General features: G+C 37.9%; 1 protein-coding gene across 19 annotated transcripts in view; it reads left to right on the plus strand.

Annotated features, from left to right (window-relative positions):
* The window catches only part of npas3 (neuronal PAS domain protein 3), an 835,855-nt gene that overhangs the window by 114,797 nt on the left and 693,863 nt on the right, over positions 1-27,195 (plus strand). For 9 of the 19 annotated variants that reach the window (XM_062967540.1, XM_062967559.1, XM_062967548.1 and 6 more), the window contains exon 2: positions 1,045-1,134. The exons of 8 other annotated variants lie outside the window; for them this stretch is intronic. In XM_062967540.1, coding sequence (XP_062823610.1) covers positions 1,045-1,134 — 90 coding nt within the window. Of the gene's footprint in view, positions 1-1,044; positions 1,151-27,195 lie in introns of all 19 variants that reach the window. 2 more of the 19 variants (XM_062967638.1, XM_062967628.1) reach the window with 1 other exon arrangement.

Raw genomic sequence — 27,195 nt, forward strand, 5'->3', positions numbered from 1 at the left:
TAGAGTATTAGAATATTCTAATAAATGTACAATACTTTCAATTTTCATAATAGTGCAGCATCTACAATATATCAGGTGACAATTGCAAAGAAATATAGGATATAATTTCTCAATAATGTACAAAAAAACTATCAAGAAACATTGATATTCAACTATTCAAAAACACTGTTAGATAAATATTAGAACCAAAAACTTAAGGAAACAGGTGGTTGCATACTTTAGTACTAGTCACTTTTCAAGGCAGATTACTGCTTTATAAGCTTATTAACGGTGCTCCATGCAGTCATGCCAGCCACATGACCTTGGAGATGTGTACGGACAATGCCGGCTCTTCGGCTTAGAAATGGAGATGAGCACCAACCCCCAGAGTCAGACATGACTGGACTTAACGTCAGGGGAAACCTTTACCTTTACCTTTTAAGCTTATAGAAAAGAAAAGAAAACAAATTACTCAAACTGGAGGTTCATTTTTTGCAAGAGGGGACAATAATACTAATGTGAATTTAGTCAAGAAAGTATAAATTGAATCGTTAAGTGCAATTTTCATATTCTGTATTTTAAAACAAAAGCAATATTTAATGTAATGACTAATTGTAGAATCCAGAGTTATATTCTAGAATTGAGGATGAAGGTTTATACTTTCATTTTAGTAATAATAGAAAAGATAGTAGAATGCTAGTTGTGGAATTTTTGAGGTCTTAATCAATCAGAATCTTTGTAGATGCAACTCAAACATGATGACAGCAACAGATATTTGGTTGTACTAGCTAAGTGTTATATTGTTCTTATTTTATACATATACTCTCACACACATGGTTGTTAACATTTAATTAGGGTTCTTTTGTGAATCCCGTTTTTTTCCATTTTGAGAAAAAAAAATGTGCTGCATTCCAGAAGTGGAATTTATCCTCTATACTGCAATGCAATAAGATGAGATAGATGTAATATATAATAACAGTGCCTTTTAAAATACTAATTGTCCTGCATTACAGTTGACTGTAGAGAATCTCTAGTCATGTATATCTGTTTTTGATACCTCTACAGAATAACTGTCCAGCATCCTCTGCCCAACCAATCAGAATGTAGGAAAATCTACAGATATGACGGAATCTACTGTGAATCTACCTACCAGAAGTATGTTGAAATCTGTGTGAGTCTTTCTTCTGGCTCGTGCATTAGTTCTGTCCCGCTATTCAGAAGTTAAACGTGCATTGAAAACTTACAATTCTGATTGAATGAAATACCTTTGAAATTGGGGACAGATATATGTTGTTTTCATACTTGGGAATTGTGCTCTTGAAGTTAAAAGGGAAATAAATAAACCTCTAGGACTTTATTAAATCTCTTAGGTATGCTTCTGTATATTGCAGTAAACAAGTACTTAAACCCATGAAAACCTAGGCAAAGTATATTGCACAGGTGCTTCACATCTTAGGGATTTGAAAGGTGTGTTATGTATAAATTAGCTGTCACTTTTTTCAGTCGTGTAATGGAATGATGAGTTGTAATTTGCATAATCCTTTAAGAAGGCAAATTATACTGTCATGTAGCAGACTTAACATGCTAGCTAAGATTTCATAGCTTTGAAGCTAATTAGTATGTACCTTACAGGACAGTTAAATTGAAGTTGAGTCCTTTTGCTTTTTCAGTCATTTGCCTTTGTCCCTTGCCTAACAGTATCTGAATGTGTTAGTGACTAAAGAACATTATAAGTGTATTGGAGGAAACCATTATAGACTGATATTAGCCTTGGCAAGAAAATGAAATATAGTTTGGATTTTAATATCTTTATAGCATTTTTATGCTATTATGCTAGAGGTTTGATATTCTTTTCTTTCATACAGGCATACATCAAACAGTCATCTAAATCCAGTTACTGCAGTTTGTATTTAGAAATGGGTTTATGTGTGTGAATCTATTTCACCAGATGTTCAACAGGCTGATGCATGTGGGAAATAAGATGATATCTAGTCATGGGGAAATGCACGCAAAACTCCCTTTCAGATCCCAGTGCAGTAGCCTGTAATTGGCAGCTATCAATGCTGCGTTCCCCATATCTGGTTGACTGCTGTCAAAATACAAAATTAAGATGAGAATGAGAATAGGTAATATACCTATAATATATTTTAATAGTACAATAAGATTTTTTAAATAATCATTGTTAGATTCCCATACTATCTTATCTATGTTGTACAGTCAGTCCTCCACATTTGCTGATTTGACTTTGTGGATTTGATTATTCATGGTTTTGAACTGATGTGTTCTCTCTAGGAATCTCTAGATCAGAGATGTCAAACTTATTTTCACTGTGGGTCACATCAGGCTTATGGTGGCCTTCAAAGGGTCATTTGTAATTGCAAGACTGTTTAAATGTAACTATGTTACTCTGGCATTGAAAGCCTCATGTGCCATATAAAATGATGTGGCGGGCTGGATTCAGTCCAAGGAACTTGGTTTGACATGTGTGATCTAGATCCTCCAGCACGAACCTATTGCCAACTTCTGGCAGTGGATTGAGAAATTACCAGAAAGGTGTTCTCTAAGTTTTAAAAAGGTATTTGCTCAGGTTCCGAGCCCCTTACCCTAGAGAATGCCGGGGGGGGGGGGAGCATTGTACTTTTTCTTATATGCGTTATGGTACAGTTTTAAGATTTATATAATATGTTAGTGGTATGTAATAATCACTGACCACTGTAAATTCAGAAGCTTGATGCTGATAGATCAGTGGTTCTCAACCTGTGGGTCCCTAGATGTTTTGTCCTTCAACTCCCAGAAATCCTAACAGCTGGTAAACTGGCTGGGATTTCTGGGAATTGTAGGCCAAAATACCTGGGGACTCACAGATTGAGAACCACTATGCTAGATCATCATTGCAGACCTAGGTCACAATTTTTTAGACTGTCTGATATAGGGGACTGTCAATATCTTTTGCCAAGGTGCCAGGGACTCACACTTTAAACTACCCAGACAAAACTAAATTGCTTTCTGTTTTGTGGCTATGTATTTTTCTGTTGTTGTTGTCTGTCATTCTTTGAACATTTCTGGTTGAAAGCCATTTGTTGGTTTGTTGTTTAATCCTTAGGTTTTGGAGTATTGGTTCTTTTTCCTGAAATGCTTCTAGTTCTATATTGTGACAGTATTAAGTTTCCAGCCCTTTATAATTTTAACTAGTACAACAAGGCATAGAAGAAAATAAATTGATTATGGAGTAAGGTCTTCATGAATGAGATCTGATGTAGATGAAAGCAAGAAATGTAATTAAATTCCAGCAAGAAGATATATTTAAGTTAAATAATCTATTTTATCTATTAGAATATAATAGATCTATGATTATTAGCCTTTGATAATAAAGAATACGAGAAAGCTTTATAAATAAATTCCTGACTTAAATTGAAATCTTTACAGAGATTCTTTTCAATGTGTCAAGGCAGCTTCATTGACAAGATGTACAGTTGTCTTTTTCTTGTACCAGCCTGTTCACTCTTAACTAGGTTCTTAAGTTGTTCCTTGGTCATTTTCATAGCCTTGGTTGTCATGGTCTAAAGTTGCCAACAGAGGAAAACTGTGATTGTGTGATTGTGGTAACGAGTTGGAATAGGCAGAATCTGATTTAGACATTTAGAATAATCTTACAGGTGTACCAATAGTTTCTTCCATGAATTGAGGTTAAATACTGATATTAGGGATGTATGTTTTCACTTGTTCATTTTTTTTTGGGCAAGAATAATGATGTCTGATGTTTTCTATCTGCCGCACAGGTAGGTTTTCTACATTTTGGTGCTAGTTTGCATTTCAGATCTCTAGAGAAAAAAAATTGAACTTCTTTTTGCATAACAATATTTTGCACATAAATAGTGTACCTGGTACAAAATAAATAGTTTTCATTGAAAAGAGTTGTTTCACTTTAAAAAATATTTTGGGCAGTGTATTTTTCTTAAAGACAAAAAATCTCATGGCAGTTGACTATTTTCTCTTTGGGAATGACTTGATATTTTTCATTGAGAATAAAGAAAATATGCAAGTATTTTTAAATTTCTACTTTAATACACTTACTAGGCTTGCTCAAATAATTCGTTTTCCCCGTTTACCGTTATTGATTCGTTATTTTCGTTTGTTTTGAAGCAATATCGAACCTTGGTTGTCCACACGCCTGGATATCGCGGTTTCGAACCGCGATTGGCCGTTTTCCGTTATGGCGCCTTTTTTTTCGTTTTTAAAAAATGCTTTGGCAAATCATCCAAACTTGTTTAAGTCCACTGGGGCAATCTAGCGTGTTGTTTGCACCTTGTAGCCAATCAGAGAGCACGTTTAACCAGGGGGAGGGGCTGGTAGGACGTCCTGAGCGTGCACACGCCTCGTGGCTCAGTCGCACTGGGAATTTTGGAGAGGGTGGAAGGGAGATTTTGGTGCAGGCACTGGCAGGCAGGAAAGATTGCTGCGTCACAGCATGGCTGTGTGAAGACCGGGAGAAAAGGTGGGGTGGCTGGCTGAGTTTGGGTGGTGTGTGTTAGTTGGGTCTTTCTTTTTCTTTTGTTTTTGCAAAGGGCTGTCCTGTGGGTGTTTTTTTCCTGGCGCAGCAATTTTTCTACTGCGCCATTTTTCTTCTTGCGGGCGGGGTGGGCTTTCTCCTTTCTTTTTTCCACGCAAAAGTGTTTTTGGAAACAAGGGATCCGAGCCAGGGACGCTTCCTGATAATCCTAAGCCAAGTTTGGGAAAGAGTTGCATATCCCATACTTCCCTGTACAAAATACAACTCCTTTTGGGGAAAGAAGAGGGGGTGCCTTTGTCCCTTCACTGCTCTCAAACACAAGCGGGGCTGCTTGTGTCTCAGCCAGGGACGCTTTCTGATAATCCTAAGCCAAGTTTGGGAAAGAGTTGCATATCCCATACTTCCCTGTACAAAATACAACTCCTTTTGGGGAAAGAAGTTGGGGTGCCTTTGTCCCTTCACCGCTCTCAAACACAAGCGGGGCTGCTTGTGTCTCAGCCGGGGACGCTTCCTGATAATCCTAAGCCAAGTTTGGGAAAGAGTTGCATATCCCATACTTCCCTGTACAAAATACAACTCCTTTTGGGGAAAGAAGGGGGGGGTGCCTTTGTCCCTTCCCCAGTCTCAAACACAAGCGGGGCTGCTTGTGTCTCAGCCGGGGACTACACCAATTTAACAAAGTTTCAGCCACAAAAACAAAGTTTCTGAAGTAGAGCAATGACTTTCACAGTAAAGACAACCCAATTTAACAGGAAATAAGACTTTCAAACCAGGAACAGATTTCTGCAATTATTAAAAAATGGTTTATTATAAAAGCTATGAAAATTTGCCAAAAATCAGAGGATAAGGGAAACGTTCCACATTTTGGTGAGCTATCAGTGTTAAATGTGTTCTACCACTGTTTGAAGAAGATCACTCAAAAAATGAGGGCGGGAGAGCCCCCTAAGTCCCCCCCCTTCGGGCTGTTTTTGGGCCACCGCGCATGCGCGTCCGCCATTAACGAATTAATTTTGAAAATAACGAATTTTCGTTAATTTCGAAAAATTTTGGGGGCCAAATTCGTTATTAGCAACAAAAACGAAAAAATGCCCCCTCTAGTTTTGAAACGAGTTTAGAATCAAATTTTTCATGGATCGATCAAGCCTAACACTTACCTATTTAATCATGATATCATGTTGTTTGGGAGGAGACATGATAGCCATGTATAAATATGTGAAAGGGTGTCATAAGGAAGAGGGATCAGACTTGTTTTCTGATGCCCTTGAAACTAGGACTCAGAGCAATGGGTTCAAATTACAGGAATGAAGATTCCACCTGAACAATACGAAGAACTTCCTGACTGTAAGAGGTGTTCAACAGTGGAACTCTCTGCCCCGTAATGTCATGGAAGCTCCTTCCTTGGAAAGTTTGAAACTGAGGCTGGATGGCCATCTATCAAGGATACTTTTCCTCCATGGCAGGGGGTTGGACTAGATGGCCCATGTGGTCTCTTCCAACTTTTATTACTCTATGATTCTGTGATTTGACCCTATATCAAACCCAAAGAGCATTGAGTACACCATACAAAAATCTTTTTCAGACAAGTTGTACTTTTATTTATATTTTCCCTTCATTAACATGGTCTAAACCATCTTTAGACCATGTTAAAAATGTTCTGTTAGTTTCTGCTTTAAAGTAAACAACAAAAATAAACAACCAAAACACACGAAACTTGGCCACAAAAGACATGATCATCCGGACTGCGTTTAGACATTAAAAAAAACCAATTTGGAAATTACTAAAAAAAAACCCCAAAAACAAAATACTGCTCTTTGCGCACACGCGGAGCAGCCCCCACCCTTGGAATAGCTACATCACTGACAGGCTCACGCACCAGCGTGTGGAGCCCAACCTAACAGTTAAAACTGTTACTGCACTGTCCAGGGCTGGCGGCTTACGGAACGCGAGGAAGGAGGACATTGACAGGGGAGACGGCATTGCTTCACGCCCCACTTGAAACAGGCCAACTCAAGCACATCAGGCAAGTCCTCCACAATGTGGAGGAGGAGGAGGCAGAGGAGAAAAGGGCACAGGGAAGCTTTCCGTGTTTCCAAGTTTTTACACCATTTTTCTTTTACTTCAGTCAGGGACTACTTTGACAAAATGGACCCCCCTCCCCCTTCTGTGGCTCTTCCACCCTCCCTCCTGCCCTCCCTCCGGCCAGACCCATCCAAAAAGGCCAGAGGGCGCATGCTGGCGGGAGGAGGTAGGCAGGACGGAAGAGCCAGAAGGGACTACCAAACGGCGGCATTACGTCATTTCGCCTCACTTTCCTTTTCAGCCGTTCTCCCAAGGCCTGCAGGTCTGTCTGTTTAACTTAAATCAAGCACTTCTCAGACAAAATGGGGCCCCTCCCCCTTCTGCGGCTCTTCCACCCTCCCCCCCGCCCTCCCTCTGGCCAGACCCGTCCGAAAAGGCCAGAGCGCACACGCTGGCGGGAGGAGGGAGGGAAGACGTAAGAGCCGGGAGACAATACCAAATGGCGCCATTACTTCAGTTTCGCCTCAAGTGCTTCTCTGACAAAATGGGCTCCCATTTGGAATTCAACTCCTACAATCCCAAACTGGCTACTTGGGATTATGGGAGTTGAAGTCCAAAACACCTGGAGAATCCAACAAGATGGCTCAAGCCCCTACCGTCTTATAATCAACAAGGACAATACATACTAATCAGGGAAACTACTTCCAACATTAAGAAAACAGGGAAATTCCAAACAGGACACACACAGGGCCAGCTAACACCCTCCAACACAGAATTCCCCCAGCCAGGAAGCAGCCAGGCTATCATGCTACAAGCTCATTAAATGCTAATCAAGGTGACTAATTGCAGCATTTATTCTTGCCTCCAACAGACAAGAGTTCTTTCTCCCACACTGGAAAAACTGTATTCTACAAGTATACAAATGACACTTGCCTGTCTGGTTCCTAGCAAGGAAAATCCATTGAAAAACAACAAAACCTTGCTCCCACTATTACAACTTACAGGGCCAACTAACATCTCCCAACAAACAATTGCAAATGAACAAAACCTGGGTCCCAGTATTAAAAATGTTTAAAACCAGGACATTGCATAAAGAACAACAGTTTGAACACAGGGAAATTCCACACAGGAAACAATCAGGGTCAACTAACACCTACTAACAAACGATACCCCCAGGTAGGAATCAGCCAGGCTATATAGCTACAAGGCCATTACATCCTCATCAAGGTGATCAATTGACTACACCACAGCAACACATTATGAGAAAGTGCTGATCAAGCTGCCCTAGCAATTGTGGGAATTGTAGTGCAAAACACCGAGAGGACTCAAGTTTGCCCATGTCTGGTGATTACAGATAAAATATACACACAAAACAAACACTACCGTCACTACAGTATCATATAAGCCTCTCCCACATTTCCTATAAAATAGAGATTATCACATTTTAACAGGAAAATATGGCAGCATAAACTCTAGGCCCTTCCATACAGCTAAATAACCCAGAATGCCAAGGCATTTCATCCACAACATCAACTTTACACTGGAATATTTTGAGTACACACTGCCATATAACCCACTTCAGTGTGGATTTTACAGAGCTGTGTAGAAGAGGCCTCATATACTCCAGGTCTAAGCAGATAATGCAATATTATAAATCTATATACAGTAGAGTCTCACTTATCCAACACTCGCTTATCCAATGTTCTGGATTATCCAATTTTTGTAGTTAATGTTTTCAATACATCATGATATTTTGGTGCTAAATTCGTAAATACAGTAATTACTGCATAGCATTACTGCATATTGAACTACTTTTTCTGTCAAATTTGTTGTATAACATGATGTTTTGGTGCTTGATTTGTAAAGTCATAACCTAATTTGATGTTTAATAGGCTTTTCTTTAATGCCTCCTTATTATCCAACATATTCGCTTATCCAACGTTCTGCCAGCCTGTTTATGTTGGATAAGTGAGACTCTACTGTATATAATAATGTTCTGATAGTTTTTCCCTTAACATAAACAACAAAAGTACACAACCAAAACACACCAAATTTGGCCACAAAAGACATGGTCATCCGGACTGTGTTTTACATAAAAAAAACAAGAAAAAATAAAGTCCTAATTAGAGGGAGAGGAACAACTGTTTCTTTCCTATTGCTGCCAGTTAGAAGGCTAAGCTCTGCCCACTTTGTCTCCTAGCAATCTACTCAGCCATTTAATGGCGCCCAGGGCCTCTTCAATCAGGCCTCTTCCACACTGCCTATAAAATACAGATTATCTGATTTGAACTGGATCATATGGCAGTGTAGACTCAAGGCCCTTCCACACAGCTGTATTACCCATTTATATATTATCTACTTTGAACTGGATTGTCTTGAGTCCACACTGCCATATAATCCACTTCAGTGTGCATTTTATACAGCTTTGTAGAAGGAGCCTCATATAATCCAGTTCTAAGCAGAAAATATAAGATTATAAATATACAGTAGAGTCTCACTTATCCAACATAAACACCCCGGCAGAACGTTGGATAAGCGAATATGTTGGATAATAGGGGATTAAGGAAAAGTCTATTGAACGTCAAATTATGTTATGATTTTACAAATTAAGCACCAAAACATCATGTTATACAACAAATTTGACAGAAAAAGTAGCTATGTAGTAATGCTGAAAAAGTAGTAATGCTATGCAGTAATTACTGTATTTACGAATTTAGCACCAAAACATCACAATGTATTGAAAACATTGACTACAGTAACATTGACTACTTCTAAAAGGCCGACTGCATTGGATAATCCAGAACATTGGATAAGCGAATGTTGGATAAGTGAGACTCTACTGTAATATGAAATATTTACTGTGGTATAATAATACAGAAGAATATAATCTCTAAAACCAGGACAGTAAATAAAGAGCAACACTCTGAAAGCAGGGAAATAGGGAATTCCAGAAAGGAAACAATCAGGGTCAGCTAGCACTTCCCAACAAAGGATTCTCCCAGGCAGGAAGCAAACAGGCTTTGAAGTTGCAAGGCCATTAAATGCTAATCAAGGTGGCTAATTGCAGCATTCATACCTGCCACACTGAGACTATTAATTGCTAATCAGCCTTGCCAACCAAGGATTTTGCAAAGTAGAAAGCGGCCGGGCAAAGCTAGTTGCTTCTAAAACTGCTTGCTCTGACCCCAAAAGGGCTTCTCTCAGCTCAGTATTGAGGTCCTGAAAAATTTGGCAACAGTAAAAGCTTTGTGAATGCCACCTAGTGGCTGTTTTAGATATTTATACAAATCTGTTGTGCAGTATTTACACAAATCTGTTAGCAACAACATACAGTGTTTACAGTGGCTTTTCAAAAGATGCTTCAGCTGTACTTCATAAAAAGAAAAATCATCCTGTTTAATAAGCCTTGTAAATGCTGATTTGCTATCATTAAATGTTTGATTTTTGTACCTATTTTATGTACTTATACATCATGGGTCACATAATAATTACTCAGGCCAAAATGGATCCCGAGTGGAATGGTTTAAGAAGTCCTTGTCTAGACCACAATTTTTTAAGGGGACTGGCAATAACGTATCCTAAGGCGTCAGGGACTCACACTTTATTAGTACCCATTGGATAAGGTTTTTCCCTTCCTTCCTTCCTTCCTTCCTTCCTTCCTTCCTTCCTTCCTTCCTTCCTTCCTTCCTTCCTTCCTTCCTTCCTTCCTTCCAACTCTCCAGCAGCCAATGGCTTGGGAACTAGTTCCAGTCTAGGACCACCAATTTGAATACGACTGTTTTAGATTTTATGATACTTACAAAGGTTAGACTTTTTAACAGCCGAGGACCCAAACAACATTTGGGGGAAGACTTAGTACAGGCAGTCCGCAAGTTACGAACAATATAGAGTCTGTAGGTTTGTTCTAAAGTTGAATTTGTTTTTAAGTCAGAACAGATACATTTTAAGTGTAACTCCTGCCAAATATTTATATATTAGCTTTGGATAGAATGGGGCAGGGTTAACACCACTGTGATTTTTGTTTTGCTGCCTGTGCCCCTGTTCAGAAGATTTCACCTCACTTTCTGTCCCTATAATAATTGGATTTTGAAAAATTTGGCTTGTTTTGTGAACACAAGAATTGGTGAGAAAGCTTCAGTGGATACACCTTTTCCCCATAATAATTCCAGAGAACTAATGTCATTGTTTATATTCAGCCAATTAACTTGAATGGTTTTTCCCCCCTTGCCCTTTCATTGTAAAATCACGATTTAGCCCTGAATGCCAATTTTGTTTGTTGGCTTAACCATTCTCGTCCCTTTATAGCACATCTTTACTGAAAATTGAATTACAGTAGAGCCTCACTTATCCAGGCCTCACTTATCCAAGGTTCTGGATTATCCAAGCCATTTTTGTAGTTAATGTTTTCAATATATTGTGATATTTTGGTGCTAATTTCGTAATTACAGTAATTACAACATAACATTCCTGCCTATTGAACTACTTCTTCTGTCAAATTTGTTGTATAACATGATGTTTTGGTGCTTAATTTGTAAAATCATAACCTAATTTGATGTTTAATAGGCTTTTCCTTATTCCCTCCTTATTATCCAAGATATTCGCTTATCCAAGCTTCTGCCGGCCTGTTTAGCTTGGATAAGTGAGACTCTACTGTACCTGCATGTAAATGAAATTCAAAGATGGGAATTTCAAAACAGGATATTTGATTTATGGTATATCAGTAGTTTAAATCAGGCTTCTTTCTTGTCAATTCAATGATTTAAATTATTTTGGGTTACATAAATTCACCCTGCTTCTTTTGGTTTGCTGATTTCAATTGTAGAAAGTGTCTAAAGCAGGGGTTCTCAAACTTTTTCAGCCACGGAGCCCTTATTAAAGCAAAAGTTTCTCTTGGAGCCCCAATAAATGTTTATATATCATATTCTATATAATGTTTATATATCAGGCATGTGCAAACATTTTGATGGATAATGCTTATGTGAACTAATTGAAAAAAATGAACAAATTCCTGTGCATACCCTACACATAGCCGACCTGAGACCCCTGATGGGTGAGAAGGGCTGGGTAGAAATGATGTAATAAATAAATAAATAAATACCTTGTTTGTACTGCAAAAAAAAAGGAAAGAAAGAAAGAAAGACAATGCAATATTCAAAATGAAGAGCAATTTTAACATAAACTTAATAGTATTTCAGTGGAAGACCTTGGGGGCCCTCCAGTTCAACCGTCTTCTGCCATGCAGGAAAAGCACAAAGTCCCCCCTGAGCAGTGGGAGGGAAATAGCAAGGCTCTGTGGAGCACACTTTAAGAATCGCTAGTCTAGAGAGTTCTAGGAAGCAGCTAACACACATTGTTTTCTAGTCTTATATATTCACGTACAGATTCACATGAGGGGCTTGCCCTTTTAAAGCATAACATTTCAAATTTGACATAAGACTTAATGAACAAGTACTTCATCCTTGTGGCATAAACATTGAGGTTTCATTTCTTACTAGTAACTTTTGGGCATCATGGATCCAATATATTCAAAAGAGTTAATGGCTATTATAGAGGACAGTTGGCCAATAGCAACTAATTTCATAGTAATACACAATATAAATTGTTGTTTCTTTGATTGAAAAGTCTGGTGCCACACAGGTCAGTTTTCTTAGGTGCTTTTCCAATTATGCCCGTCTACTAGCTTGAAGAGGCATTTCTGGCAGAATGGATTTCTACTCATCTCTGTTTTCCCCTGCTCAATTTCGCTCCAGTTGTTTCAATATTTGGGACATAAGAAAAACAATAGGGAGAAAAGGCTATTTTCAAATTTTAGGAGATCTCTCTGGAAGTATTTCAGTTGCAACACCCCCCCCCTTTTGTCTGTGGGCTCATCTACACAGTCACCTAAATCCAATGCTGGACCAGAGGATTGCTGCTTTGGACCAGTCCCGGATTCAGCGGAGCTGTTTAATCACTCTGCTCTCAAACCACAGAAGTGATGAGAGCAGAATCCAGACCAGCCAGTCAAGCAGAACCTGATTTGATCCTTACTTGTGCTGTGATTTGTCACCATAGCAGCTGGCCATGGGGCTCCAGAAAGCTCCTGTCAATGGGCACCTTTGCTAATGTCAGTGAAAGTGCCTTGTGACAGCTAGGAGCTCTCTGGCTAATTGCCATGGTGACAAAGGACAGCCCAGTTAAATTCCACCCCTTTTAACCTGTGCCATAGAGCTCAGGGAAAGGCGGTGTTGCCACTGGCCCATCAGGACAGCTGAACCTGTTTGAATTAGAGCTGGTCCATCTGCTCACACCAGCCCTGAAGTGCGAGGCTGCTCTGGAGTTTCGGGGAAACTCTGGAGCATTCCCCCAACTTCTGTTAGCAAGGGTTAAAAATGGGTTAACCCGATTGTACCCCACATTATGGGTCAAAACTCCCTAAATATTCTGTGAATGTCCAGAAGAGATTTCTGGACCAAATCGGAGTTTATGGCTAGTATCTCTAGTTTCCTTGAATGTGAAATAAGAAACAGGAAATTCAGAGTTAGAGGATTCACTCGAATGTTTAATTCAGTGAAATATTTTCCTTTACATTGGAAAATCTTCCTTTTTCCTATTAAGATTCTTTCCCTTCCCAAAGATAGGTTCTCCCTCTCAAATAAAAAGGAACAATCCCACATAGTTTTTGTATTCCTCATACTTCCTTTGTCAATGAAAGGAGGTAGCTTTAACAAACAGTGGTGAAGGACATCAAAACCTATAGGTTGCTTGTTGTTGGATGAAACACGTTAACAGCTGGAGACCATGTCAGAAGCATCAATGTGCATGTTACTTTCTATTTCTTATGCAGCTAGAAATAGGATCTGACCTGTGACAATTAAAGCGGAATTTCCATTTGATGCAAAGTTATGAAAAATTACAACTGGAAAAATATACACTTTGTAGGAGAAAGTTCTATTTTGAGAGTAACCTGGTTTATTTATATTTTAACATTTTATTTTGTGAGCAGTTTTCATGCTTCTATCCATCAGTATTATGAAATTACTATGATATGGTAAGATTCCTTTGACATGGTTCCCAGCTGTGAAAATACTTTAAATATGATTGCATTTCAGTATGATTTAAAATTCACTTGCTGTGATAAAAACTGTTCACTTCTTAATTTCATGTTTATGATTTACTTTTTCCAGTAGAAAAGTGGAGTAAATTAATGACATTTAAAGAGTAACTCTTTTTTTTACATTGCTCATGGGCTGTACTTCAATTCATAAATAATTTTTCCTAGTTTTTAATAAACAATAGTAATTCCAGTTAACCCAGTGTCTTGCTGAAGGGGAGGAATAAATTGTCTATATTTGTTGTACTCTTTTCACCTAATATCTGAAGAAAGATATCGTTTATTCCATTATTGTATAACTTTGCTTAGTATATCATAATTTAAGTAACAAAAATATTGATATCTATATATGTCTCATCTTCAAAAGGTATATCTGTTTTCACCTTTAATGTAAAATTTTAGATTTTTGTTGTGTGTTCTTTTTGAATAAATTCAGTGTTCACTGCACTACATTTTCCCTCAAATTCAATTGTTATTCCAAACCCATTTAAACAACCCAACATACATAAATATTAACTTACCAACTAATGATTGATTTAATGAGTTATTTCTAGTTGGGACTATTTCTAGTTGGGACTGTTTCTAGTTGGGACTATTTCTAGTTGGGACTAAGGTATGGATGGAATGAGACAGACTACTGTCTCATTGTTTTGCAAAACATCTGTTGCTAAGTAAAAAATGTTCCCTGATCTTTTAAAAAGATCCGATATTATTTTTGCAAATAACTATGTCATTTTTCTCTTCCTCTAATAACTCAAAGTTTGACCATACAAACTAAGGGGAAAAAACACAGGCGGGAGATAGAGATAGATAGATAGATAGATAGATAGAGAGAGAGAGAGAGAGAGAGAGAGAGAGAGAGAGAGAATGATCAGATAGTTATATTATAGCTTTCTACAAAGTTCATAGAATCATAGAATCATAGAATCATAGAATAGTAGAGTTGGAAGAGACCTCAAGGGCCATCTAGTCCAACCCCCCGCTAAGAAGCAGGAAATCGCATTCAAAGCACCCCCGACAGATGGCCATCCAGCCTCTGCTTAAAAGCCTCCAAAGAAGGAGCCTCCACCACGGCCCGGGGGAGAGAGTTCCACTGCCGAACAGCCCTCACAGTGAGGAAGTTCTTCCTGATGTTCAGGTGGAATCTCCTTTCCTGTAGTTTGAAGCCATTGTTCCGTGTCCTAGTCTGCAGGGCAGCAGAAAATATACCTAAACCAGTAGTTCTCAACCTGTGGGTCTGCAACCTGTGGCCTAGGTCTGCAATGATGATAGTGGTTCTCAATTTGTGAGTCCTCGGGTATTTTGGCCTTCAACCTCTAGAAATCGTAAGAACTGGTAAACTGGCTGGGATTTCTGGGAATTGTAGGCTAAAATACCTGGGGACTCACAGATTGAGAACCACTATGCTAGATCATCATTACAGACCTAGGCCACAGGTTGCAGACTCACAGGTTGAGAACTACTGATTTAGTTATATGGAACTTTGTAGAAAGATATAATATAACTATTTGATCATTCTCTCTCTCTCTCTTGCCTGTGTTTTTCCCCTTAGTTTGTATGGTCAAACTTTGAGTTATTAGAGGAAGAGAAAAATGACATAGTTATTTGCAAAAATAATATCGGATCTTTTTAAAAGATCAGGGAACATTTTATACTTAGCAACAGATGTTTTGCAAAACAATGAGACAGTAGTGATTGTATCATGTCAAATCATCAAGAATACTAAAGCTGTGAAGAAGGCAGTAAAGTCTCAGGTAATGATATTGGGTAAATCCTGCAGATGATTCACACTAAGGCTATCCTGTAGTTAAAACTGAAAATTTTCCCCAAAATTTCTCTATTTTATAAAATTATCAAAATGTTTTGGAATAAAGTTGGCTCTTGGTATCCATGGGTTCTGGATCCATTGATTTTATATAAATGCCACCATTCTTTTTACTATACCACAGTATGTCATTTGACTTTAGCTTTCATGGATTTTGGAATTCACGGGGCAGCCTGGAGCCCAACCCCAGTGGATACCAAGGGCACATTGTGCCCAGATTCAATAATGAGGCACTAGATCAGAATAGGGATGTAATATTTCATTAATTTGGATCTCCAAGGAATTGGTGCCTAATATACTTAAGCATATGTCTAATTTTTTTAGTCAAAAAATCAACCCAAAAAAACCTGGGTCAACTTAGTGTGAATATTGTACCTTAACTCTTATTAAAAAGGAATAATACCCTTCTCTGAGTAATGTAGCAAAAGGCAAGAGCTTAGTCTGTCCTGGAAGAACTTGAAAGAAGCACTGGCTTCTACTTTTTTCAGTGTGGCATCATTTCTGGCCTGATTGGGGAAATGATGGTGGCAGCCATGGGCAGCTGTCATTGGTGCTTTCCCTTCTCCATGGAATGACTTATCCATGGGTCATATAAGAATCCACAATTTTGGCCCCCAGTGCTGCCCCCACTTACCTGTGAAGTTGATTTATACATGTGTATATACAGTAAGTAGTTTTAGCCGTTCCCCAACACCATGAATAAGTCAGAGTTTAGTCAGTGTCCCTCTTAGCCTTATATACTTACTAGATGTTTTTTTCTTGTGAAAGCTAAGCCCAGCATTCTTGCATAAATAATGATCAGAAATATACAAGACATTATTTAGCACTTTTAGAAATGAAATATTTCTTAGTGTTCTTTCAATTTTTTAATTTCCCTTTCAATTGTGTTCTTTGTCGAGAGAGCAGAAGACATTTTAGAAACCCCACTATTCTTTCTGGGATTGTAAATATAATTTAATTGATTTTAAGAGGGGAAGTGCTGTGGATTTGGCAATGTGACTTAGCAGTTTTATGAGACATTTAAAAATATTACAGTTCTATATTTATAGTTCTATATATAGTTGTTTACATTACTTAATATTGTTTTCTTTGAGAAAGAGCTTTTGAAAAGAATTTAAAAAATTGCTATAACCACTCTGAGTCCCTTCAAGGAGAGAGGGCGGGTTATAAAAAAGTCTTCTTCTTCTTCTTCTTCTTCTTCTTCTTCTTCTTCTTCTTATTATTATTATTATTATTATTATTATTATTCACCTATTCATTCATCATTTTGCTTAATCATACCAAAGTCAGCTGAGGACCTGTTGTCCCTATCTTCATAAAGTTTATTACAGTGCTGGTAAAAGAAAGCGAGAGAGAACCTATTCTCTAAATATTTTGATTAAACGACATTAAATATGTACTTTTATATAGTTAGATAAATACCTGTTATAAAAATATATAACATATACTGCAGTGTATTGCAGCAGCTATGGAAAAGTATGATTTTCTCCACAGTTCCCTATTTGACATTTGCAGATTTGATTATTCTTAGATTTGATTAAAATGTACTCTCTAGAAATCTCTTGGCTCCCCAGTGTGACTCTATTGTCACCTCAATTTTTTACTATCATGCTGGAGAACATAGAAATTCCTAGAAAGAACACCTTTCTAGGAATCTCTAGGTCTTACATTGCAGGTCTTACATTTATCCCATTTACCCCACTTTTCTCTATCCTGAAGGGGATTCAAAGCGGCTTGCATATGGCAATTATTCAATCCCGTATACACATACAAAACATAAGCTTAAAATAAATTGAATTAAAATTAATACATATTAAACATTTAAAAACATTACATTCAATATTAAAATCAATTCTATGGTCAACTGCTGGAAAACTTGTGGTTTCCTTGAAAAATCTTTTAGTTAAAAGCATTTTTTATTCCTGGTTTTTCATTTTTACCTTACTAACTCAATAGAATTCCTCAACAGATAATTATATTGTAGTGCAGTGTAAGATATTTCATTTCTTACGGGTCGCTGCCCCTTGGTGCTGCTTCCTAAGATGAATATAAGATATTTGATGCCTAACATCAAAACATTAATGGCATTTTTTTTTCTAGAAATTGGGTCCTCAAATATTTTAAGCAGAAAGTCATTCAAAGTCTCTAAGACTGTTGGGGGGGGGGGGGCAGACTATTGTTTGAAAAAAAAGGACAAATTCCTATTCACACTGAACATGCTTCATTTGTAGTCATAGAATCATAGAATAGTAGAGTTGGAAGAGACCTCATGGGCCATCCAGTCCAACCCCCTGCCAAGAAGCAGGAAATGGCATTCAAAGTGATTATATATAGTGATATATATAAGGCTAACATGCCAGATGTGGCCCTCCAAGGTAAGAAGAAACAATATAATATTTAAAATGAAGAACAATTTTAACCAACATAAACTTATTAGTATTTCAGTGGGAAGTGTGGGCCTGCTTTTGACTGATGAGATAATCAAGCTAATTAGAATTGTTGTGTGACTTCAAGTTGTGTTAGACTTAAGGCAATTCTAAGTCTAAAGATTAGGGCAGGAGCCAGGTAAATGACTTTGGAGAGCCACATGTGGCATGCTGGCCTTAGTTTAGAGATCCTTGGTCTGGTCTATGAGAAGTCTACAGTACGTTCCTCCGTAAATTGAGTGTGCATATGATGTTTCTTATACTAGTAAAAGAACCTAAAAGATTATTAAACTGTCTGCTTATTTTCTCATGTTAAATATTATTAAATTTCATCATTTGAAAACCGCTTGTTGCTATATCTGCCTGTCTGAATCATATTGTTGAAAGCAGTGGAAACCATGCCTGTTTCATACAATCTGATGATTAACTGTGATACATTCAGTGTTCCATGCTGTACTGTTGCTTACAAATATTCTACATTATACTGTGTATGATCTATGCACTTCTTACATGGTATAGTAGAAGTGCAGCTGTTAAACATTATACATGCTATTTTATATCATTCAGTGTATATTATGCAGAGGAAGACCTTGTTTTTCTTTCTTTAGTGGGCAACATTTTAGTTTTATACCAGAGAAGCCTGACTCTATTAAGTGGGTTGTGATAGCACAAAAACAATATATTTTAGGCTTTGTTGCATAGCCCACTTTTTTAAGGTTCTGTAGGAAGGTTCTTTATTTCAGAAATAGCAGCATGTGTAAAAATGTTGCCCTGCTGGCTGATTGCTGCTGATAATTACATTGCATGTTGGACGCAGTGAAATCTGACAGAATAGATTTTGATTCATATAACCCTGGGGACTCTGTCAGAGTCCCCTGGGGACTCTGCAACAGACTCTACTGGTGAAATCAGCAAGAAAAGGGAATAGCATAAGATAAATATCCACAAAAGGGATGGCAGCTGAACTGTTCTTAGAATCATAGTCAGTTGTTTGTCAGATATAAATACAAAAGAATGCAGTCTGCTTCGTGGCTCTTTATACCAGCAGGTTACATCTGAAACCTGTGTGATCTTTATTTTAAATGAATAAATGTTGAATATCATCAATGTTTGTGATATATGAAATAGTTCAGAATTAGTGTTTTATGCATTTATGTTTCATACAGTATGCCTAAAGTGACAGAGATGCCAATCACACCATGCATGTTCTGTTTTGTAACGACTAAATATTGATTGGGTCAGTCAAATTCTTAAATTGGTAAATCCGTCAATGAAATCAATCAGCCATTAGTTAACTTACTCCATTTTTCCACAGTCCAGAGGGTTTTATTATTTCAAACAGGTATCTTCATTTTTACCATCAGATATTAAGTTAAGAAATACTACATATGTTTATACATTTGAAACAAATATATTCGTATGATAATTTTGTGCGTTTTGTGTTCTCCTATCTGCAAGCACATTTTTATTCATTTTAAAAGGACACCGTTTTGTACATGTAAAGGAATGCCTATGCAGATGATACCTATATACAGAAAAGAACATTGAGTTAATTCCAGCGTTCTTTAATAGATTTGAAGCAATTTCATTTAGGCTATGAGTCTGAACATTCATTTTAGCAAGTAAAATGTAGAATTAAAAATAAGACTAAAATTATGTGACAATGTATTGAATGTTAATTAACAGTTTGATTATATGGTTTCCTGTAATAGTTACCTCATCATCATCATAGGAACCGAGTTTGCTTGCCTTCCAAGTATAGTGTCTTGGCAGTGGGTCCCTAGGTGACCATAGATACCTATTCTTGATCTACATGTTATTTCACAGTGAGGACATCAGTTTCCAGTTGCATATGGTGAAAATCTCTAGTGAGATGAGGTACTAATCCAACATGAGAATAAATCCAGGAAGCAAGGATTAGAACATGAACGTGGATCCCAAAATCAATCCATAAAACAAGGAGCAAACATGAGCATGAATCCAAAGGTATATTCATTAAACCAGCATCAAAACATGACATGAATCTTGGGTCTTGAACTAAGGCCTGAACTGCGAACGAGACAGGAGTTCTTCACTTGGACAACAACGTTGCTTGAGCTAAAATCCCAATGGAGCTCTCTCTGATTTAAGGACTACAAAATATGAACACATTTCTGTGAGCTTGAGGGGCCTGCTTCTGCCTCTTTCTCGCAGATTCTTTCCAATTTCCTGCACCTGAATCTCTCCCCCTTTAGAAGCCACCTGGTATCTCTGTCTAAGCCAGCTGCTCCCTCGGATGAGGTAATGTTATAATGTGTTGCTAAACCCCTTGTGGGTGAAAGGTCCTCTCCCTGCCTGTTGGATTCCAAAACAATTCTACTTTCATACTCCATCTCAGAGACTGCACCTTGCTCTAAAATCCTCTACTTTTCCTCCCCCTCATCTGCATCTGTTCCAGCACTCTCCCAGGCCCTGAAACCCCAATCCTCTCATCTTCACCTGGCTGAACCTCAACAGTCTGTCAATACCATAAAGGCTGTTGTTAGGTGGCAATTAAGTGGCCCTTTGTGATGTCACTAGATTGCTGTTGCTAGGCAAAGTGGCTCTCTGTGATGTCACTGGGAAAGAAAGGTGACATGTGTATGAGGGGAATTGAGGAAGGAAGGAAAGAATCACAAAGAGAACCATGTTGCCATGGAGATATTGTGAGGCCTTCTCAGAGCTGGAGAAGGGAGAAAGGGAAGGAGGAAGGAAGGAAGTGAAGGAAAGGGGGAAGGAGGGAGGGAGGGGAAGAAGAAAGAAAAATGAGGGAACAAGGAAGGAAAAGAAAGGAAAGGGGGAAGGGCATGAAGGGAGGGAAAGAAGGAATGAAAGCAGGGGCTCCTCTGACATCCGAGCAATGTTGGTTAGATACACCGGTGTATAATAAATGCCATTTCACAATAGTTACTTGAGGAAAGCATGGTTTATGACAGTGAATGGAAATAGGGATTGGTTGCACAAATGTCTATAATTGTTAATTAATTTTAAAAATCAGAGGTTCTGAAAGTTTCTCCTTTTAGTATGGTTTTGGTGCTCTTCATTGCCTGAAGGCAGTGATTAAGTGTGAAAATAGGAGTGGTATTTATGCTGGTATTTCCTATTTTTGAAAGCTCATGTAAGTGCTTCCTGAACTGTATTAATGTACAGTGTTCCCTCGCTACTTCGCGGTTCACTTATCGTGGACTCGCTCTTTGGCAGGGAATTTATTTATTTACCCCATTGCTGCTTCTCCTCAGGGCTGCCCCATTGCTTCATGCCTGGTATGTTCCTCTGGCTGTCTCTGCTCCTGCAGCCAGGGAAGAAGGAACGCTGCTCCGCTTGGCCAGTAAGCGAAGGAGGGTGGGTGAGAGAGAGAGAGAGAGTGAGGGTGGCCGGCAAGAGCCTGGAAGAGGCAGCCAGGCAGACACTGCTTCAGACAGGCCATGCTGGAAACGTATAACATTCTCCATAGGAATCAGTCTCTCTCTCCCAGCCCTGCCCCCCCTTCTCCATGAGGAGAAGCACCAATTGGATAAATAAATATTAAATATTAAAATAATAGCACCCCTATTTCGCAGATTTTCACTTATTGCGGGTGGTCTTGGAACGTAACCCTCACAATAAGTGAGGGAACACTGTATGTATATTTTGGAAATATATAGACATCTGTTGGTTTAAATACATTGCAAGTAAGTTTCATCTTGTCTAGGGCTATGGCTTTGTTAATGTGGCTAGCATCCGTATGAATGTGTTTATTGTGCATAGGGTACTGTTGATTGACAACATACTGGTAAACTCGACTTTGAGATTATCCGAAATATGCAAATGTTACGCCTTCATTGTTGGTCTTTACATCTGTATAATTTTGAGAGTCTCTGTGGATATGCGTCTTGCATAACCCAGGAAGATCACATCAAGACCAAAAAACTATTATTTTGTTACACAAATTCTGAAGTAATCACAAACAGGAAATTACTGTTCCTCCCACTGCTCATCTTTATATTTGGTATAATACACAATCACCCTCTCTTTCTCCTCCTTCTCTATTTATTATTAATCTCTTGCCCTGTTTTATTATCAGTTTATTTACAGTGATACTTAACCTTGAGCTGCTGCATCTTATGGAAAACATGGATTGGCTGTTTTGTAGGTGCATGTCAGCATGGGTAGGGTAACATTCAATGTGCTTTTAATGTGCCTGTCACTTTCATGATGTAGTTAGTTTCCCCTAGCTTGAGGCTTGTATTCTAGAGACCACAGTATGCAATCCAGATGGCAATGCAAACAATGTCTGTCAGTGACTTACAGGTAAATATAATGAACCAGAAGGGTAATCGGAGAGCTGCAACATGCAATTTGAATATGGATTAGCATACCAAGAGATAGTTAAAAATGTATAAACATCTCTGCTGAAAATATTTAGTATATATCAACATCAACAGCTTGTGTGTGTCTACATGCATAATGAAGCCATGACAGTTTATGTCTGATATGCAAATAAGTGAGGCCAGTAGCATACCTGGGATAGTTTTTCCATACAGAGAGCATGTTCTGTGCATAACAAGCTCCAGCCTAGATTTTTGTATTCCTGGTTAAGTACTTCAAGGTAGTGAGTCTCCTTCATTTTTTGTGAGTGACTGGTGATTTGCCGTTACCTAGAAAGATAGAACTGGTCTGAGTGGATCACTGACTTGATGTAGTAAATGGTAGCTCCTTATCACTCTCTTTAACCTCAAACAAAAGTCTAAATCCAAAATTGTTCTAGTGAACACCAGCTGTAGCAATGGGATGTTTTCCTTCTTCCCTTTTTACTCCAATGCTCTGTTTCTTATTGTTCTGAAGTAGGTTTAGAGGGTTCATGGGAAAGATCTCCATCCTGGTTCTTGTGATGAAGCAACCAGGTTCTTCTGGTTCACCTTAAGTGTCTGGAACTCAGCATGCTTTGGATTGCAAGAATTAATGAATCCAAGCCCATTGATGATAATAAAACTCCAGGAAAATGAAGTGTTAGGAAAAATACTGAGGTGGTGGGGAAGTGGGATAATTAATTGAACTGTTCCACTTTCTTCCAATATATAATATGAAAGAGAAGGATAATTGACTGGATTTCTCAACAAGACATGGGGGTGGGGGTGGGGGGCAAACCTGCTCCTGGAAAATACATTTTCCAGGGAATTTAGGGTCATTGTGAGGCAATGCATGTTTTTTTTTTAATGGCAAAAAAGTTTTGACTCTAGGGGAGCGCCCAGTGTGCTCCAAACATTATGGAAATGTTCTTCCCAAAGGGCCTCACATTGTTTGCCACATTCCTAGAGGATTACATTTTGTTGTGTACAGTATGGTCTTACATTTGTGTTACAAAATGTGGTTACATTTTTCTCATAATACATTTTATTTCAGTTTAGTTTTAAAAGTGGTGAATCTAAATCCTCCCAGTACCAAAATAGTCTAAATATTCAGTATAGTAGATCTCTCCAAGAATGTGTAGGTTACCATGTTGTCAGATCCTAGGATCCAGATTTTCTGTTCCCAAACATGCTAAAATTCCTAAACCATGAATAAAATTATAGTCAGTATCTCAGCTTTAGATGTCCAAATAAGGCATGTCTACTTAGTATTCCACCTCATGTTAAAAGGGTGATTAAACTGGAATCAGTGGGCAGTGGGTACTATCAGTGTCTGAAGAACTAAAAATCCTTATTTAGTGTTGTATGCAAATATAGCCATAGTATTCCAGGCTGATTCTGATTTAATATTGATAACTTTTTGGGAGGCAGGAGGGAGTGATTAAGAAAAAGAAATGTTTATCTATCAACTATGTAAGTGACATTTGCAGTATCTGTAATTGCCTGGCACACATTTTCACACTATCTGAAAAATATTGGGGAAATTATTAAAGAAAATCTAATTTCTATGGCTGGAAAATAATAACTTGTCTGTTGATTTGAATTCCTAAAACAAATAAGGGAAGTGCTGCTAAAGTTTTAAGCCTGAAATTGTGTAAGCTTTGAATTTTCAAAAATCCATGCTTTCTCCTATATGTTCATGTTTCCATATATTTTTTTAAAAAATGGATATGGGGAAATTTTATACTCACTGCTCTTATTTATTTTATAGCGATGATGAGTTTGAGATGGGCAAATCAATTAGTTGTCGAAGGCTTTCATGGCCGGGATCACAGGGTTGTTGTATGTTTTCCGGGCTGTATGGCCATGTTCTAGAAGTATTCTAGAACATGGCAATACAGCCTGGAAAACATACAACAACCCTCAAATCAATTAGATTTGGTCTTGTCAAAAGATCTCATTTTTTTCAACTACATACTATAGATCTTTCTGTCTCTGACACACACACATATTTATTGTAAAAAAATTGTAAACTCTTCTACATATGCAAAAAATCCAGTGTTTCTCAAATTTTGGTTTTGCAAAAATTTTAAATTTCAGTGTCAGAATACCTATCAACCATATTTGCAGGTGTTTCTGGGAACTGAAGTTTAAAACCTTTGCAGAAACATAGATTTAGAACTCCTGGTCTGAACCATATCATTATAAATATTTGGAACTGCACACATTTTCTTTGTCATGTTTCAAATGTGTGCATGTTATTAAGCTCCTTTTCGTCTTCTGCAGAATGCATCAAATGCTTGAAAATATTCCGGCTAGAATTGTATTTCATTTTGCACTGAGATCCAGGAGGTACAAACTGAGAAAATCCATTAAAAAAACTTGACAGAGCAAATTACTCACCCATCCCTAAACTCAATGTATGCTTTCTCACAGTTGCTCAAGGATAAAAATGGCAGAATGACTCCTAGCATGATACCGATGGTGCTGTACAAGTCATATGAGAATGATAAATGTATGTGGTCCATGATTAGAGGGCAGTACAGATGAATTCTATTTGCATGTGCAATTTGTTGTATGCATGCAGAACGTACAGTAAAAGCAAGACGTCAAGAGTATCACAAGTGTTCTTTTCAGCAAATTTATTCTTTATTGTTTATTCATAAAACAGAAGTTGCTTTGTTCTGCCATTGCTAGCATGTTTTGTGATTTCTGGGCTTGCATTGTGAATGTCATGAAGCACTATGAGTTTTATAAATTTGAGTACAATTTGTTTGGACATTCACAAAAAAATCGTATTCTCTCTCTCCCCTCCCCCATGCTCTCTTTCTCTCTCATTACTTTACATTTTGTAGCAAAATGAAATGTATATAGTTTTGCAGTTCACAGACAACTAATTTTGTTATTTCAGCATACAGTGGTCCTCTTACTGTGGGGAATGCTGTTGAAACATGAATTCACACTACTTGACTCTACAGCAAAAAAGACGGGGGACAATTAGAGATGAGCAAATGTATTGCAGCATCAACTTTTGAGGATCATAGGACCATTTTGAGATGTATGACATTTTCACTTTTGAGGTGCACATACACATGCATGGATGATGGCACATTGTAAACAGTCACATACTTAATGATTGTTTAATTTAGCCCTTTAATTTAACAACAGTAATATTTTATATGTGGCTGGGAATATTTATTTTGTGTCCAGAGAAGTTTGAGTAGTTTAATACACAGTAGTATATTAACAATATACTACTTACCACAGCTGTAGCACAAGTGTAACAGTTGTACAGGTCCATTGTATGTCCTTGAAGAATTTCTGAGCAAAGATTGTGCTGTATTGTGGAAATGGGTGTCAAGCTACCAGAATCTGGCATAGATCATAATGTGTCTTCATTGAAACCAGCCTCTGAGAGTCATCATTTGGCTTAAATTTTCCTGTGCTTGTTGCCCAAACAAAGCTGGAGGAGGTAAGGAAGCTATCTCAGTAAACCTTGAGGATGTTGGAGAAGGGCACATATTTCATTTCACAGTGATCTCATTGGAAGGAATGTTTTTAAGACTGCTTAGTAATCTTCATTGGCAAGCGCACTTTAGTGAATAGGAGAGAAATCCTGATGTTTCAGAAATATTTAAAATGTGTGACATCTTTATCATGCACCCAATCATATACACAATTTTTGTGAGGATAAAAAAATCCGACTTCAATACAATCTAGATTCTTAATTAGGTATGAGAAAGAAGTTAGAGAACATCAAAAAGCTCAGATTTTACTGTTATCACATCTCTACGTTTTGTTGATCTGTAAACAAGACCTGGGAAGTCTATTCCACATAACTCACAAAACTTCTTATTGTCCTGAACATCCATCTGGCTAGTCCAATAGAAATATTTCCACTCCTGTGTCTATATTTACCTCTGAGTTCTTTATAAATCTGGATTGGTCTGTCAGGTGTGATGAAAGCGGTGTGATTATGCTCTGTAAATACTGGCAGTTCCATCATTGTTTTGTATGTCTCCAGTAAAGGTTTAAAGGGTTACGGAAATGGCTGTATAAAATGCCAGAAATAGTACAGACTCCCTGTAAGCCTATTAGATTACTTTTGCTGTTGAGATTTAAGACAGTTCTCTAGCTCTGCAAGCAAGTCTGCATCTCTTTAGAGAAGAAAAACAGCACAATTTCTGGATATTCTGCCACATGTTTCATTGAGTTTTTATAACTTGAGAAAACCACATTCACAAGATTTAGTTGGGCCCACACAGATTTTTAAACCATTTTTTATCAGATGTCTGAAAGCACCTAGGGTATTGCGTAGTAAATCTTGTATTAGAAAGTAGGAAACAACCTTACTGAACTGTTTCATAGATTTCTGGCACCAGAAAATGGTGTTGTCCTGTAGATATATAGTTGGAGAGTAAGAAGGCCAGTCATCTTGTTAGTTGACAAACGGAGATTAGAATACTGCTGGGCTATTTTATGGTGCTTGTTAACAACACTAACCTTCCTAAATTGATTCAGGTTAATCCTTACCTTTGCCTTAACTTCATTTCTGGGAGACATGTAGATAATGGGTTACTTATAGAAGCTTTATGTTTCACGGGGGGGGGGGGGCTGTCATACTCTCTCCCTCCCCCACCACCCCACCACCCACCTTCTCCAGTTGAACTGTGCAGTATGATTTTATTAACATAAACTTTGAAATATTTGAGCCCCATAGGGTATGGTGTGTGGGTTGATATGACATGACTTGCCTGCAACGGTTGTTTTAACAAGATATCCTTCATGCTAGGCTGAAAGGCATAACTGAGAAATGTTCATAAGAAACTCTATTGGCAAAATTCTTCACTTTCATCTTTTATCTGATTAAGTCGTGTCTTACCACTACATTTAAACAAAGTAGTTGAAACACAGTGCTATTTGCAGCATGTTTATATATCCCAGAATATCATTCCTAATCAACAGGGGACACACACACACACACACACACACACACA

The sequence above is a fragment of the Anolis carolinensis genome, chromosome 1, assembly GCF_035594765.1.
Source record: "Anolis carolinensis isolate JA03-04 chromosome 1, rAnoCar3.1.pri, whole genome shotgun sequence".
NCBI lineage: Eukaryota > Metazoa > Chordata > Lepidosauria > Squamata > Dactyloidae > Anolis > Anolis carolinensis.